General features: G+C 45.3%; 1 protein-coding gene across 1 annotated transcript in view; it reads left to right on the top strand.

Moving 5' to 3' along the window:
• The window catches only part of LOC142295775 (stimulated by retinoic acid gene 6 protein-like), a 143,969-nt gene that overhangs the window by 67,310 nt on the left and 61,202 nt on the right, over positions 1 to 15,457 (top strand). The window contains exons 4-9 of the mRNA XM_075338863.1: positions 4,968 to 5,098; positions 9,189 to 9,309; positions 9,812 to 9,857; positions 13,118 to 13,246; positions 13,423 to 13,490; positions 14,498 to 14,606. Coding sequence (XP_075194978.1) covers positions 4,968 to 5,098; positions 9,189 to 9,309; positions 9,812 to 9,857; positions 13,118 to 13,246; positions 13,423 to 13,490; positions 14,498 to 14,606 — 604 coding nt within the window. The remainder of the gene's footprint in view (positions 1 to 4,967; positions 5,099 to 9,188; positions 9,310 to 9,811; positions 9,858 to 13,117; positions 13,247 to 13,422; positions 13,491 to 14,497; positions 14,607 to 15,457) is intronic.

Genomic DNA, 15,457 nt, shown 5'->3' with positions numbered 1-15,457 from the left:
GTCAGTGATTGTCTGAGTGAGTACACCAGTGCCGTCCGGCACCGCGCCGCGCAGTCCCTGCACCCCAGCCATCCAGCCTCCCCGTTACATCACCGGGCCCCGGGAACACCAAACCCCCTACCCACGGAGGGGACAACATCTCAGCTGCACCCTACCATCTCTCCCGGGAACCCCGTTACCAGCAGCGGTGGTGCCATCATCACCACGTCCCGTGGGTGGCGTCACGAACAATCTCCCTAAACATACCACCCCTTTTCACTCACGGGCGAGGAGCGCTGCTCGAGTCCCCGGGTCCGGCCCACCGCTCGAGCCACCGAGCAGCAGCAGCAAAAGCCCCGGACCCGAGCGTGGCGAGCGCGTCGCCTCCACCCGCGACAACTTGGCGTCACGAACAGGATAGAACCAATCTACTTACCAGTAGAAGTGCGCCTTGTGGTCCCCGCCGGCGGTGTCCGGCCGAAAAATTTGAAGCGCCGCCATCTTTGGCGTGAAATTTTCCCGCTCGAGCGTCTTCCCCGAGCAGGGAAGGTGCGAAAGTGAAGCCCCACCCCCAAAGAGTAAGTGCTAGAAAGAACCAAGGGGGGACAGGAAGAAGATGTCTGCGCCCGACGAAGCCATTGGAGGAGCGGCGGTCGCAGCCGCGGCGGCATGCAACTAGCGCTGCAGCGTGCAGGGACACCAGGACTCTGCTGAAACATGTTCCTGGAGCCAGCCGCAAGATGTGCTAGAAGCTCCAGGCCCAAGCCCACTTCATGCTGGTGAAGTGGACGTCGGAGATGAAGGGCCTGGCCGCAACCATTTGGGCATCCGAAGTGGAGGTGGTCTCAGAGGAGCGGGTAAGCGACCCACGCCCCTATGTCCCCGAGGGACCGGTCGATACATCTGAGGCGCCCGGCCTGCTGCCGTACACCACGCTACCTCCCTCACTGCCTATGCCAACGGCCAACGCCCCGACCGACCCTTTACCCCTGCCACCGATAGCGGAGCCCGCAGCATCTGAGGGAGAGGGCCCGGACCTGCGACCCCTGGGCCTTACCTTTGTCACCGCCCTGGCACCCATCCCGGCTTCCATCCCGACTGCGACGGAGATGACGACGGCCCCGGCAGTCCGCCCGGCCGCAGCGGAGGCGATCCTCGACCCGAGGCCAGCACCGCAAGTCCCGTCAACCGCTCCCAGACCCCGGGCCTCGGCTGAGGCACAGCGGGGATGCAGCTGCCAGGAGGCAGAGCAGGCCACGTCACAGCGGGGTCCCTCATTATCGAAGGTACCGGTCGTAGCCGGCACGGAGGGACTCTGTCTGGGCCCATCCCCCACACCGCCTGAACCGGAGCAAGCAGACGGTGCTCCACACCGGGAGTGGCAGCAACGGCAGCTGTGCCACGGGATTGCTGTATAAAGATGAGGAAAAGAGCAGTTGTCCCCGTTGGGACCCTCAGCACTTTGAATGAACACAATCCAAACAGAGTTTCACCTGATTGTCTACCATGATTATCCCGGCCGTTGCCGGCAAGTTGTCGCCGGAGGGACCCTGTGTATTTTACCATCCGCATGAGGAACTGCTCATGGACATGGCCGAGAACTGGCAGGCCACCCACGAACTTGTGGGTTTGTAAATAGTTTGGTGGGTTGGTCTCCGTGCTGTGCCACCTCCGGAGAGGCAGATTGGAGGAAGGGCCCGCAGCAGAGGAGGGTGGGGCCCGGCCACCACCTAGACCGGTGGCCATCCTCCAGGGGTCAGGGGTCCCCCTGGATGTGGGGTCCCTGAAGTGACAGCCGGGTGCGAGACACCGTACCCGTTCCCGCTCGGGTAACCTGGACCTGGACTGGGGTAAAGGGGTGCTGCCTGTTTCTTAGGGGCAGCACCAAGGTTTAGGTTATTTGGGTGGGAGAGCGGATGACCATGAACCTGTCCGTTTTAATACAAATGTTTACCGCTGTAACGTTAAAGAACTGTACCTCCCGTAAGGGAAGATTTCTAAATATGCTTATGTTAAATGTTATTTATCTTTGCAGATTGAAAAATAAAACCGGTGATGGACGGGCAGCCCGCGGACGGTCTGCATTTTACCAAGGGGGAGTGTAACGCCCTGGACTAGCCAGGTAGTCACATACATACCAACACACACCCCCCCACCCTAGACAGTAACAACAGTCAATCAAAAACCCTTGTTGCCTCCCTCCAAGGTCTGATGTCCACACCAGGTGGGGCGGAGCCAGGCGGTTGGCCCCACCCACCGAGGAGTTCATAGGCCTGGAGGCGGGAAAAGTGACAGTTTTAGTCGTGGAGGTGAAAGTAGGAGGACACGAACTGCAACGTCCCGTGGGTGGCGTCACGAACAATCTCCCTAAACATACCACCCCTTTTCACTCACGGGCGAGGAGCGCCGCTCGAGTCCCTGGTCCGGCCCACCGCTCGAGCCACCGAGCAGCAGCAGCAGAAGCCCCGGACCCGAGCGTGGCGAGCGCGTCCCCTCCACCCACGACACTATATGTGTCCAATAATAATACCAGTGAAAATGTCAACTTTGTTCACTAAAAACCCATATATAAAATAGTTAGGATTCTCAAAATAACATTAGTACATTACATCAAAACAAATTTGGCATTGATGCAATTGTACCTGCCAAGAGTATATAAAGTGTCATGTAAATTTAGCAGCATTGTGAATGGCACTATATTTAAATGGAACGTGATGTGGATTGCTGGAATGCAGGGGTGGGTTGCTGAAATGTAGGGGTAGGTTGCTGGAATATAGGGGCGGATTGCTTAAAATGTAGGTGTAGGTTGATGTAATGCAGGGGCGAATTGCTGAAATGAAGGGCTAGTTTGCTGAAATGCAGAGACGTATTGCTTAAATGTAGGGGTAGGTGGCTAGAATGCAGAGGGGGATTGCTGAAATGTAGGGGTAGGTTGCTGGAATGCAGGGGCAGATTGATGAAATACAGTGCCTTGCGAAAGTATTCAGCCCTCTTGAATTTTTGAAACCTTCTCCCACATTTCAGGCTTCAAACAAAGATAAAAATTTTAATGTTATGGTGAAGAATCAACAACAAGTTGGACACAATTGTGAAGTTGAACGAAATGTATTGCTTATTTTAAAACTGTGTTAATAAATAACTGAAAAGTGGGGCATGGAATATTATTCGTCCCCTTTACTTTCAGTGCAGCAAACTCACACCAGATGTTCATTGAGGATCTCTGAATGATCCAATGTTGTCCTAAATAACTGATGATGATAAATATAATCCACCTGTGTGTAATATAGTCTCCGTATAAATGCACCTGATCTGTGATAGTCTCAGTGTTCTGTTTAAAGCGCAGATAGCATCATGAAGAGTAAGGAACACAACAGGCAGGTCTGTGATACTGTTGTGGAGAAGTTTAAAGCCGGATTTGGTTACAAAAAGATTTTCAAAACTTTAAAGATCCCAAGGAGCACTGTGCAAGCGATCATATTGAAATGGAAGAAGTATCATACCACTGCAAATCTATCAAAACCTTCCGTCTATCCAAACTTTCATCTCAAACAAGGAGAAGACTGACCAGAGATGCAGCCAAGAGGCCCCTGATCACTCTGGATGAACTGCAGAGATCTACAGCTGAGGTGGTAGACTCTGTCCATAGGACAACAATCAGTCGTACACTGCACAAATCTGGCCTTTATGGAAGAGTGGCAAGGAGAAACCATTTTTCAGAGATATCCATAAAAAGTGTCATTTACAGTTTGCCACAAGCCACGAAACATGTGGAAGAAGGTGCTCTGGTCAGATGAAACCAAAATCGAACTATTTGGGCACAATGCCAAACGATATGTTTGGCGTAAAAGCAACACAGCTCATCACCCTGAACACACCATCCCCACTTTCAAACATGGTGGTGGCAGAATCATTGTTTGGGCCTGCTTTTCTTCAGCAGGGACAGGGAAGATGGTTAAAATTGATGGGAAGATGGATAGAACCAAATACAGGACCATTCTTGAAGAAAACCTGTTGGAGTCTGCAAAAGACCTCAGACTGGGACGAATATTTTTCTTTCAACAAGACAATAATCCCAAACATAAAGCAAATCTACAGTGGAATGGTTCACAAATAAACGTATCCAGGTGTTAGAATGACCAAGTCAAAGTCCACACCTAAATCCAATCGAGAATCTGTAGAAAGAGCTGAAAACTGCTGTTCACAAACGCTCTCCATCCAACCTCACTCATCTCCAGCTGTTTGCAAAGGAAGAATGGGCAAGAATTTCAGTCTCTCGATGTGCAAAACTGATAGAGACATACCCCAAGTGACTTGCAGCTGGAATCGCAGCAAAAGGTGGCGCTACAAAGGATTAACTTAAAGGGGAGGAATAATATTGCACGCCTCAATTTTCAGTTTACTTTTAAAAAAAGTTTAAAATAAGCAATACATTTCATTAAACTTCACAATTGTGTCCCACTTGTTGTTGATTCTCACTGATTGAAGCCTGAAATGTGGGAAAAGGTTGAAAAATTCAAGGGGGCCAAATACTTTCGCAAGGCACTGTATAGGGGTAAGTTGCTGGAATGCTGGTTTGGAATGCTGTGGCAGATTGTTGGAATGCAGGAGTGGATTTATAGGATGTAGGGGTAGATTGGTGGAATGCAGGGGTGGGTTCATAGAATGCAGGGGTGGGTTTATAGGATGCAGGGATGTGTTGCAGGAATGAAGGGGTGGGTTTGTTGGAATGCAGGGGTGGATTGCTGGGATGCAGGAGCTGATTGCTGGAATATAGGGGAGGGCTTTTAGAATGCAGGGATAGATTGCTGGAATGCACAGGTGGGCTTATGGAATGTTGGGGTGCATTGTTGGCAGCTCTTTTAATTTAGTTGCACATGGTTGGTGTCAACTATTCCTAGCAATGTTTTCCTCATCTATCCTTTACATTTAAATCAAAGAAATGGAGTTCTGAAATATTTAGCCCTAACTCATGGCTTTTCTATTCACAGCCCTTTAGATCTCCTAGGAACTTTTAAAAACAGGTGGACATTTGGCTTTGCATTTGGAGCAATGGCTAATAAAGTCATGCTACTTTTTTCTGAAGAATACTTGCCAGCTGGAGTTCCATCATGGGCAAGAGGTACATGTGTAAAAACCTTCAATATGTTTTTGGTTTGAAAATAACTTATTATAGTTATATATAAGGCATATGTTATTTATTGTCTACTCTGGTTAATTCATGTAGTAAAATGTATAATTTTCTTGCCAATAGCCAAGGTGAAAAAATAGTGAGTTTTGGAAGGCCCGGCCATGGCAGAGAGCAGGAGGAATGTATGCATCACAGTCACAGCTGAAGATTGGTTAGATTTCTGAAGATGCCATGATGCTGCCGAACTAAATCAATCAGCATAAAGACTTAGGCGGGTTTTGCACGCTGCGACATCGGTAACAATGTGTTACCGACGCTGCAGCGATAGTCCCCGCCCCCGTCGCAGGTGCGATATCTAGTGATTGCTGCCGTAGCAAACATTATCACTACGGCAGCTTCACATGCACTCACCTGCCCTGCGACGTCGCTCTGGCCGGCGACCCGCCTCCTTACTAAGGGGACTGGTCGTGCGGCGTCATAGTGATGTCACACGGCAGGCAGCCAATGGAAGCGGAGGGGCGGAGATGAGCGGGACGTAAACATCCCGCCCACCTCCGTCCTTCCGCATAGCCAGCTGGGACGCAGGTAGGAGATGTTCCTCGCTCCAGCGGCTTCACACAAAGCGATGTGTGCTGCCTGCTGGAACGAGGAACAACATCGTATCGTCACAGCAGCGGCATTATGGAAATGTCGGACCCTACACCGATCATACGATAACGACGCTTTTGCGCTCGTTAATCGTATGTAAAAGGCTTTACACACTACGATGTCGAGAGCGACGCCGGATGTGCGTCACTTTCGATTTGACCCAACTGACATCGCACCTGCGATATCTTAGTGTGCAAAGCCCGCCTTAGGGGTACATTACACTCTGCGACATCGCTAGCACCTGTTAGCGATGTCCAGCGCGTTAGCACCCTAGCACTCCCCACCCCGTCGCACATGCGATATGTGGGGATTGCTGCCGTAGCGAACATTATCGCTACAGCAACGTCACACGCACATACCTGGTCGGTGCCGTCGCTGTGACCGCCGAACAATCCCTCCTTCAAGGGGGAAGTGCATTTGGCGTTACAGCGACGTCACCACGACGTCACTAATCAGCCAGCCAATAGAAGCGGAGGGGCGGAGATGAGCGGGATGTAACATCCCACCCACCTTTTCCCTTCCGCATTGCCGTAGGGACGCAGGTAAGGAGATGTTTGTCACTTCTGCGGGTTTACACACAGCGATGTGTGGAGCTGCAGGAGCAACAAACAACATCGTACCTGCGCTTGCATCGACATTATGGAAATGAACGACGTTACACAGATCAGCAAGATTGTACTCTTCTGTGCTCGTTCATTGTTCCACCTAGGATTTACACGCTGCGATGTTGCTACCGGCGCCGGATGTGCGTCACTAACGACATGACCCCGACGATATAGTGGTAGCGATGTCGCAACGTGTAAAGTACCCCTTAGAATAAGAACAAGTTTACTGCTCAGATAGTTGTTACTCATTAGACCGACTAATTCATCAAAAACAAAAACCTTATTTTCATACACTACGATATGAGTGATACCACCAACAGGTGGCCAAGAATAATGAGAAATTGCTGGATGCTATATTTTCATAGGCCAACTAGAGGGTGTAGCAATTTGTATTGTCATATAGTTTCTGTCACCTCCACCGATCCCCAAAAAAGGGACAGATGGTTGCCGGAAAAATTGCTGTGCAGGGAACTTTAGAGCCTACTAACTATCATTCATGCCTTGCACCACATTTATTTTTTAGATACTTTTTTTTTTGCTATTGATAAAGGTATTATTGCGTAGATGGAAAGGGCATCATGGTGTGTGAAAAAAAAATTAAGATTGGCACAAAATCAAGCAAACGATGTGTAGTGTAAACAGCATGAACACTATGATAAATCTGGTGTATTTTGAACTGTCTAGTCTAAACCTGGTCATATCCATTAGAAAAAGTGCCTTGAATAAGTATTCATATCATATGAACGTTTCCACAATTTTTCACTACACTGACAAACTTAAATGTATTTTACTGGGATTTTATGTGATATAACAACACTAAGTAGCAAGTATTGGTGATGTGTAAAGGATACATGATTTTCTAACTATTTATCTGCAAAATTGTGACATGCATTTGTTTTCAGCACCATGTCATTTGTTATCCCTAAATATAATCCTGAGTGACCAATTGCCTCCAGAAGTCACCTAATTAGTAAATAGAGTCCACCTGTGTGTAATTTTTCTCAATATAACTACAGCTGTTCTGTGAAGGCATTAGGCTGCTTTCACACCTCCGGTTTTTCCTGTGCGGCACAATCCGGCACTTTGCAGGAAAAACGCAACCGTTTTTTTTTGCTGCCGGTTGCGTTTTTCCTGCATAGACTTTAATTAGTGCCGCATTGTGCCGCATGGGCTTGCGTTCCATCCGTTTTTTGCAGCATGCGGCAGATTTAGCCAATGCGGCGGCCGGATGGAACGTTGCCTGGCACGTTTTTTTGTGCGGCGCATTTTTCAATGCATGCCTATGGACGCCGGATGCGGCGTGATGCGGCAAAAAATGCATCTGGCCGCCGCATGCGGTTTTGTCCACTGTGCATGCTCAGTAGCATGCCGCAAGCGGCAAAAACCGGACGGGCCGCATGTAAAAAACTTATGCAAAGGATGTGGTGTTTTCACCACATCCGTTGCATAGGTTTCACAGCCGGATTGAGCCGCACGGCTCAAACCGCATGTGTGAAAGCAGCCTTAGAGGTTTGTTTGAGAACATTAGGGATCAACAGCATCATGAAATCCAAGAAACACACCAGACAGGTCAGGGATAAAGTTGTGGAGAAGATTAAAGCAGGGTTAGGTTATAAAAAATAGCACTAACTCTGAACATCTCATGAAGCACTGTTCAATCCATCATCCAAAAATAGGAGTATTGCACTACTGCAAACTTACTAAATTATGGCCATCCACCTAAACTGATATCCCACGCAAGGAGAGCACTAATTAGAGAAGCAGCAAAAAGGCTCATGGTAACTCTGGAGCAGCAGCAGAGATCCACAGCTCAGGTGGAAAAATCTGTTTACAGGACAAATATTAGTCATATACTCCACAAATCTGACCTTTATAGAAAGGTGTCAAGAAGAAAGGAAGCAAGCCATAAAAAGCTCGATTTGCCCTTTTTCAAAAGCCATGTAGGGGATGGAGCTGAATACAGGGCAATCCTGGAACAAAACCTGTTAGAGGCTGTAAAAGACTTGAGACTGGGGTGAAGGTTCACCTTTCAGCAGGACAGTGACCCTAAACATACCAGAAGAACTACAATAGAATGGTATATATCAAAGCAAATTTATGCCTTTGGCCCAGTCATAGTCCAGACCTAAATCCCATTGAGAATCTGTGGTAAGACTTGAAAATTGCTGTTAACAGGCGCTCTCCATCTAATCTCACTGAGCTAGAGCCAATTTGTAAAGAAGAATGGGCAAAGATTTCAGCCTCTAGATGTGCAAAGCTGGTAGAGACATAACCCCATAAGCAGTAATTACAGCAAAAGGTGGTCCTACAAAGTATTGGCTCAGGGGAGCATAAATACAAATGCCAATCACAAAAATCAGATTTATGCAGTATCTTTAAAATATTTAGAAAACCATGTATTATTTCCTTTGCACGTCACAAATACTTGCTACTTATTGTTGGTATATCATATAAAATCCCAATAAAATACATTTAAGTTTGTAGGTATAACGTGAAAAAAAAGTTGAATAAGTTCACAGGGTATGAATACTTTTTCAAGGCATTGTAACTGACATTAAGCCAACAGCCATCGCTCCTGACTCCGGGAATCAGCCAAGTGCTTTGTGAGATAATGTGGAAAGCACTACATCTGCACAGCTGTATATGCCTTGCTATATTTCATACCATCTATAAATTATGCATTCTATGATACGACTGAACAGAAAACAACATATTTTTCCAGTAGAATGAAGAAGTGAAGCTGAAAGATCCTTGACCATTGATTTATCACAATATTATTCATTTTTGCACTTTACTGATGTGAATTATTTGTTTTAATGCTTCTCTAGCACTCGGACTTTTAGTTGGAGCGATTGAAGTTGGCCTGTCCTATTATCCGATATTCGCCTGTCTCACTACTGATGGTAAACTAATAGGATCTGTAACAGGTTTCCTATACACGCTGACTTGGTGAGTGCGTAGTGAGTATTCACCACAAGTAGTTATTCTACATTTTAAGCTCAGGGTTACACGGCGACTTTTCCTGAGTAACACATATATTGAGCGATGAAAGTTGACTAGAATGTTGCGCAATACAAGTAATTGGGGTCATATTACGACATTTAGGATAGTTCAATTGCAACAAGCAAAAAAATGCAAGTCAGTTGGCCTTCTTGTGACTTTCTTGTCGTGGTCATAGTACGCCATTTATTTATGTTGCATGGTTATGTAGCAGCGGCACATAGCAAAGTGTGGTTGCGTGACACGTGTCCACGTCCAATGTAGCTCCAGCCTACCGCAGTAATAAAACAACAGGTTTAGACACTTTTTATATTTTATTTTACCATCTTCTCTATCGTGACAACAGCAAATCTCACTTGTATGAAGGGGTGCTCTGTATACACAACCAGTCTAAAATATCACTTGCTATATTATTATTATTGATTACTGTACTGATTTTATATCTTTTTAGGTTTATAGTAACAATCGTTGACATTGTTTCGTGCCCACATGGAAATGTAAGTCTTAATAAAGTATTACGAATACGTTCTCTGAATTACGAGATAATCAATTATAGATGTAAAATAAAAAAAAATAATATAAGATGAATTATTACAACTACAATGAAAACTCCCTCACACCTCACATCAAGTAACGTTCCTGATGACCAAAGATCCTCTAACCCTAAAATAATACATTTTATTATCTCCTTTATATCTGTACCAACATCTTCTTGGTTTTATGGATATTTTGTGAATATGTAGAGGGGTGCTAAGTTGTAATTTTGACACGTAAGGTCTAGCCTACATTCAGACAGCTGTAACATGACTCCATGTACGAGCCTAAGGGGTACTTTGCACACTACGACATCGCAAGCCGTTGCTGCAATGCCGAGCGCGATAGTCCCCGCCCCAGTCACAGCTGCGATATCATTGTGATAGCTGCCGTAGCGAATATTATCACTACGGCTGCTTCACATACACTCATCTGCCGTGCGACGTCGCTCTGGCAGGCAAACCGCCTCCTTATTAAGGGGGCGGGTCGTGAGGCGTCACTGCGACGTCACATAGCAAGCGGCCAATAGGAACGGAGGGGCGGAGATGAGCGGCATGTAAACATCCCGCCTACCTCCTTCCTTCCGCATAGCCGGCGTGTGCCGCAGGACGCAGGTAGGAGATGTTCCTCGCTCCTGCGGCTTCACACACAGCAATGTGTGCTGCAGCTGGAGCGAGGAACAACATTGGATCGTCGCGTCAGCGTAATTATGGAATTCGCCGACACTACACCGATGATACGATTACGACGGTTTTGCGCTCGTTAATCGTATCATCTAGGATTTAAACACTACGATGTCGAGAGAGACGCAGGAAGTGCGTCACTTTCGACATGACTCCACCGACATCGCACCTGCGATGTCGTAGTGTGCAAAGTACCCCTAAGAGGTCTCCATCATTCGTCCATTTTTTTCTTCTACATAAAATGCCAGACCCATTTTCATCTGTATTCTGGATTACATTTTCATTAGTATTTGGTCAGTGTTCATTTCTCATATTCAAAAAAACTGATGGAGGTTTGTCAAGCTTCTAGCAATGAGTAATCAGTGTAAACAGCCACATAAACTATAATGATTATAAGTAATATCCATCAAAAACAGAGCATGTTCATGAAACAATGATGTCTGAATAAGGCCTAATATTCATTACCAGGACTACAATTGGATTCTTTTCCCAAAAGGTTTTATGGTAAAAGTTATCTCTGCTTTTTCTCAAATTCCCAATTGGGCCTTAGATCCAGTTGGTCTAATTGTACAAAAACTGTCCCGTGCAGGCGCACTACAATACTTTGATCTGCCCTGCTCAGGACAAATCATAGTGTGCCTGCATAGGTCCTCAATGCCTGCGAGTGTGGATGACATAGGACGTGTCATGCACCCAGGCTTCAGAAGAAGGAGGACAAAGATGGACGAAAGAGGACGTGCCGATACCAAAGAACAGAGACACCCACCCGACCAGTCTGCACCGCACCGCCCCTTAGGTGAGTATTGTAAAGTGATTTTTACATTCTACACAGTGGCCTGAGCTCTTATATACAGTATTCTAGCATGCTGTATATAAGAGTCAACTAGTGGTGGCCGCAGCTTATAGTCGCCAAATCTGGTGACAGGTTTCCTTTAAGAGCGCTCATTCATGATCATCTTTCAGTGCAAACAGGCTGCTGATCACCTGAACGCAAAGAACTTGTTTATCAGATGAAATTGCCTTTTATGCAGCACAAAAGATCATCTACTCAGCGGTGCATCATCCGGTGTAAACAGGACTCACATTGCTGAGAAAAGTGGCAGACTATGTGCATTGAATGATCTACTGCATATCACTTAGTGTGCATCATTTACCCTGGTCAGCCTTTGTAAATGTTTACTGATTGGCAGCCGTTTAGTGCTGTCTGATAGTTTGTTAAAATGGATCCTCTCTGTCTTTTTTCCTGTACATGTAATTTCTTTACATTTTCCAGAGGTCACCTAGATGGAGGCCAAATACATTTCCCACAGCACAATAGAAATCCATATACTCCTAGTCCAAATTTGAGACTATAGATGACATTTAAAGTCAGAGATAAGACATATAACTCCTATTCCCCAATCTGTAACAAAATTCCATCCTACCAAGTGCCATTTATAATTCCTATAGGTTTGGGGCATCCTTGAGCACAGACCTGGATGACAATGCTCTATGACTACACTTCTGACATGAAGAGCAGAAAGCCACTTAAATTAAACTTAAAGGGAACCTGTCACCACTTTTTCGGCCTATAAGCTGTGGCCACCACCATCGGGTTCTTATATACAGCATTCTAACATGCTATATATAAGATCCCAGGCCGGGGTATAACATAAAAAACACTTTATAATACTTACCTAACGGTCGCGCGGTGGGCCTTTTGGCGTCTCCGTTGTCCATTCCTGGCGCCGCCTTTTTTTGCCATCTTTGTTCTTCCTCTTCTCTAGCCACAGTGCATGACGGGTCCGACATCATCCACACTCACCAGCATTCAGGTCCTGAGCAGGCGCACTTTGATCTACCCATAGCAGGGCAGATCAAAGTATTGTAGTGCGCCTGCTCAGGACTGGTGAGTGTGTATGACGTAGCCGCCTCATGCACACAGGCTTCAGAAAGAGGATGTAGATGGCCGAAAGGGGAGGCGCCAGCACCAGACAACGGAGACGCCCATAAGACCCACCGTGCGACCGTTAGGTAAGTATTATAAAGTATTTTTTATGTTATACCCCCGGTCTGGGCTCTTATATACAGCATGTTAGAATGCTGTATATAAGGGCCCGGTGGTGGTGGCCACAGCTTATAGGCCAAAAAAGTGGTGACAGGTTCCCTTTAAGATAACTTGAAATTAATAATTGAATACAGTAGAAGAACATCAACCAAAAGACATTGAAAGTAGAAAAACCAACAAATGTGAATTGAATAGTATATGTATGATATGGGTGTTTATTGGAAGTAAAATGCATATTTCACTTTTATTGCATCAATACAGTCATTATACATTGCTTAGCCTTGCTTTCATTAACATTGCTTGAACTCTATTTTTTACAGTCACTGCTAGGTTAATATACAATAGATTATTTGTCGCCCATCCCCAAGCATATCTATTATATTTTTGTTTTGTGGGTATGGTGTTTATGCACTAGTATTATAAGTGTTATATATGCTTGTACAACTATGACACAATATCTGAGTGTTCTTTTATTTATACCATTCTTTTACAGACCCTTGGTCAATTTGAAAAGGTTATATTTGAATGGCCATCACTGTTGTGTCTAGTATTCCTGATGGGGCGTTTTGTTCATATACTTATCAAATACATCAGAATATACATGGGAGCTGATATTCGAAATGTAAGTATGGGTTTACTCTCCATAGTCAATTCCACCAATACAAAGATGGATTAGACAGATGAATTAATAATATTTCAATTCCTTTTGATAATGCTGAAAATTGTATTGTTTGACCAACTTTTTCATATACAGAATATACTGTGTCTGACACTTTATAATTTGTTTCACCTTATTAGGATGAAAAATGTTTCCTACCAATACATCAGGCTGAGCATGTCAAGAGGCTCTTCCAAAAACCTGCAATGTAAGTTTCATTAATTATAAAATGGATCACATATGCTAATATGGAAAATTACCATTATAAAGCGAGCTTTACACGCTACAACATATCGAACGATGTGTCGGCGGGGTCACGTCGTAAGTGACGCACATCCGGCATCGTTAGTGGTGTTGTAGCGTGTGACAGCTACGTGCGACTGCGATTGAACGTAAAACCGTTCATCGCATACACGTCATTCATTTCCTAAAAATTGCACGTCGGGTTGTTCAATGTTCCCGAGGCAGCACACATCGCTGTGTGTGACACCCCGGGAACGATGAACACATCTTACCTGCGTCCCGCCGGCAATGTGGAAGGAAGGAGGTGGGCGGGATGTTTACGTCCCGCTCATCTCCGCCCCTCCGCTTCTATTGGCCGGCTGCCGCGTGACGTCGCAGTGACGCCGAACGTCCCTCCCACTCCAGGAAGTGGATGTTCGCCGCCCACAGCAAGGTCGTATGGACGGGTAAGTACGTGTGACAGCTTTTAAACGATTGTGCGACACGGTCAACAAATTGAACGTGCCGCACATACGATGGAGGCGTGTAACATCGCATACGATATCGTATGCTTAATTGAAAGGTGTAAAGCAGGCTTTAGTATTGCTTAAAGCACAATACTAAATATATACAAAATTACATTGTAGAAGAAATATTAGTGAATGTTACAGTTTCCCTACCAATAAGTAGACACAGGCAATACCAGTCATTTTGTCCATTGTGTCCATATAGAGTCTGGCACGTTCAGTGGCTGGAGTGTGCAGAGGGAAACCATATTTATGAGAGGAACGGCAATTGGAGGGCTACATGATGCTCACATATTGTTACTTCATAGGAAACAAGAGTATTTTCTAAAAAGTCATGTCAGGAAAGCTCACTCTAGAGCTTCAATCTAAATATAAACTGTATAGAAATGGATATAATAAGCTTTTGCTATACAATTATAATAAACTAAACCCAATGTATTTGTTTCAACTGATATCTGTATTTCAGAAAACACAAAAGCTGGTTTGAAAGGAATATATATACATGGGACCCATGTTTTAAATTTCCCAGCAGGATGATTGGCACTACTGTCCTGTCACTATTATGTCTGTATATTGTAAGTAACAGAAATATTCCATTTTACCTGCTTATATGCTTAGAGCTATGCTGCACCCAACTGTTCTAATTTACTTAAAGGGAATCTGTCACCAAGTTTTCTCCAACTAATCAGAGAGCACATAATGTAGGGGCAGAGATCCTGATTCCAGCAATGCGTAACTTACTGGGCTGTTTGGTGTAGTTTTCATAAATCACTGTTTTATCAGCAGGAGATAATCACTAAATGACTAGTAGTCTTACTGCCATGTAGTCCTCTATATTCACGATCTCTGTAGAACCCTAACCCTACCACTGATTGGCAGCTATCCACAGTGTACTCAGAAATCTGTCAGTCGATGGTCGGGGCAGGGTTATCCAGAGCTCAATATTTAGAGAACTGTTAGATCTGCAGCAGATAAAAGTATGATATATTCAAAACTAAAGCAAGCAGCCCAGTAAGTGGTATATCGCTGGAATCAGGGTCTGACAGACATGCAGACCTTTAGAAGACCTGGCATTGAAACTGACCAGTACCCTGCAGTCATGTCACAACAATTGCCATCTTGCAGACTTTTAAATGCTTTTATCATGATTGACAGCTGCACATAGGAGGTTGAATTGATGCGATCGGAGATAGAAAAATTTAGTTTACTGTCTCTTATGTAACACAGCTGTTAATCGCACTGTATGGAGCGGGCTCAGTTCCTGTGCCCACTCTATATGGTGATACCGCATAGATTTTTATAATGATGGAACTTGTCTGGATTTCATGATGCTGGTGGTTCAGGAACCATGAAACAACTGATTTTTATTTTTTTTTCCTGTTCCTTACTGGGTTCTCACACCAAGGGTTTTAGGGTGTATGCGAAT

The sequence above is a fragment of the Anomaloglossus baeobatrachus genome, chromosome 1, assembly GCF_048569485.1.
Source record: "Anomaloglossus baeobatrachus isolate aAnoBae1 chromosome 1, aAnoBae1.hap1, whole genome shotgun sequence".
In the NCBI taxonomy this organism is placed as follows: domain Eukaryota; kingdom Metazoa; phylum Chordata; class Amphibia; order Anura; family Aromobatidae; genus Anomaloglossus; species Anomaloglossus baeobatrachus.
Note: the sequence above shows the minus strand (reverse complement) of the source record. Positions and strands in the feature narration are given on the sequence as shown.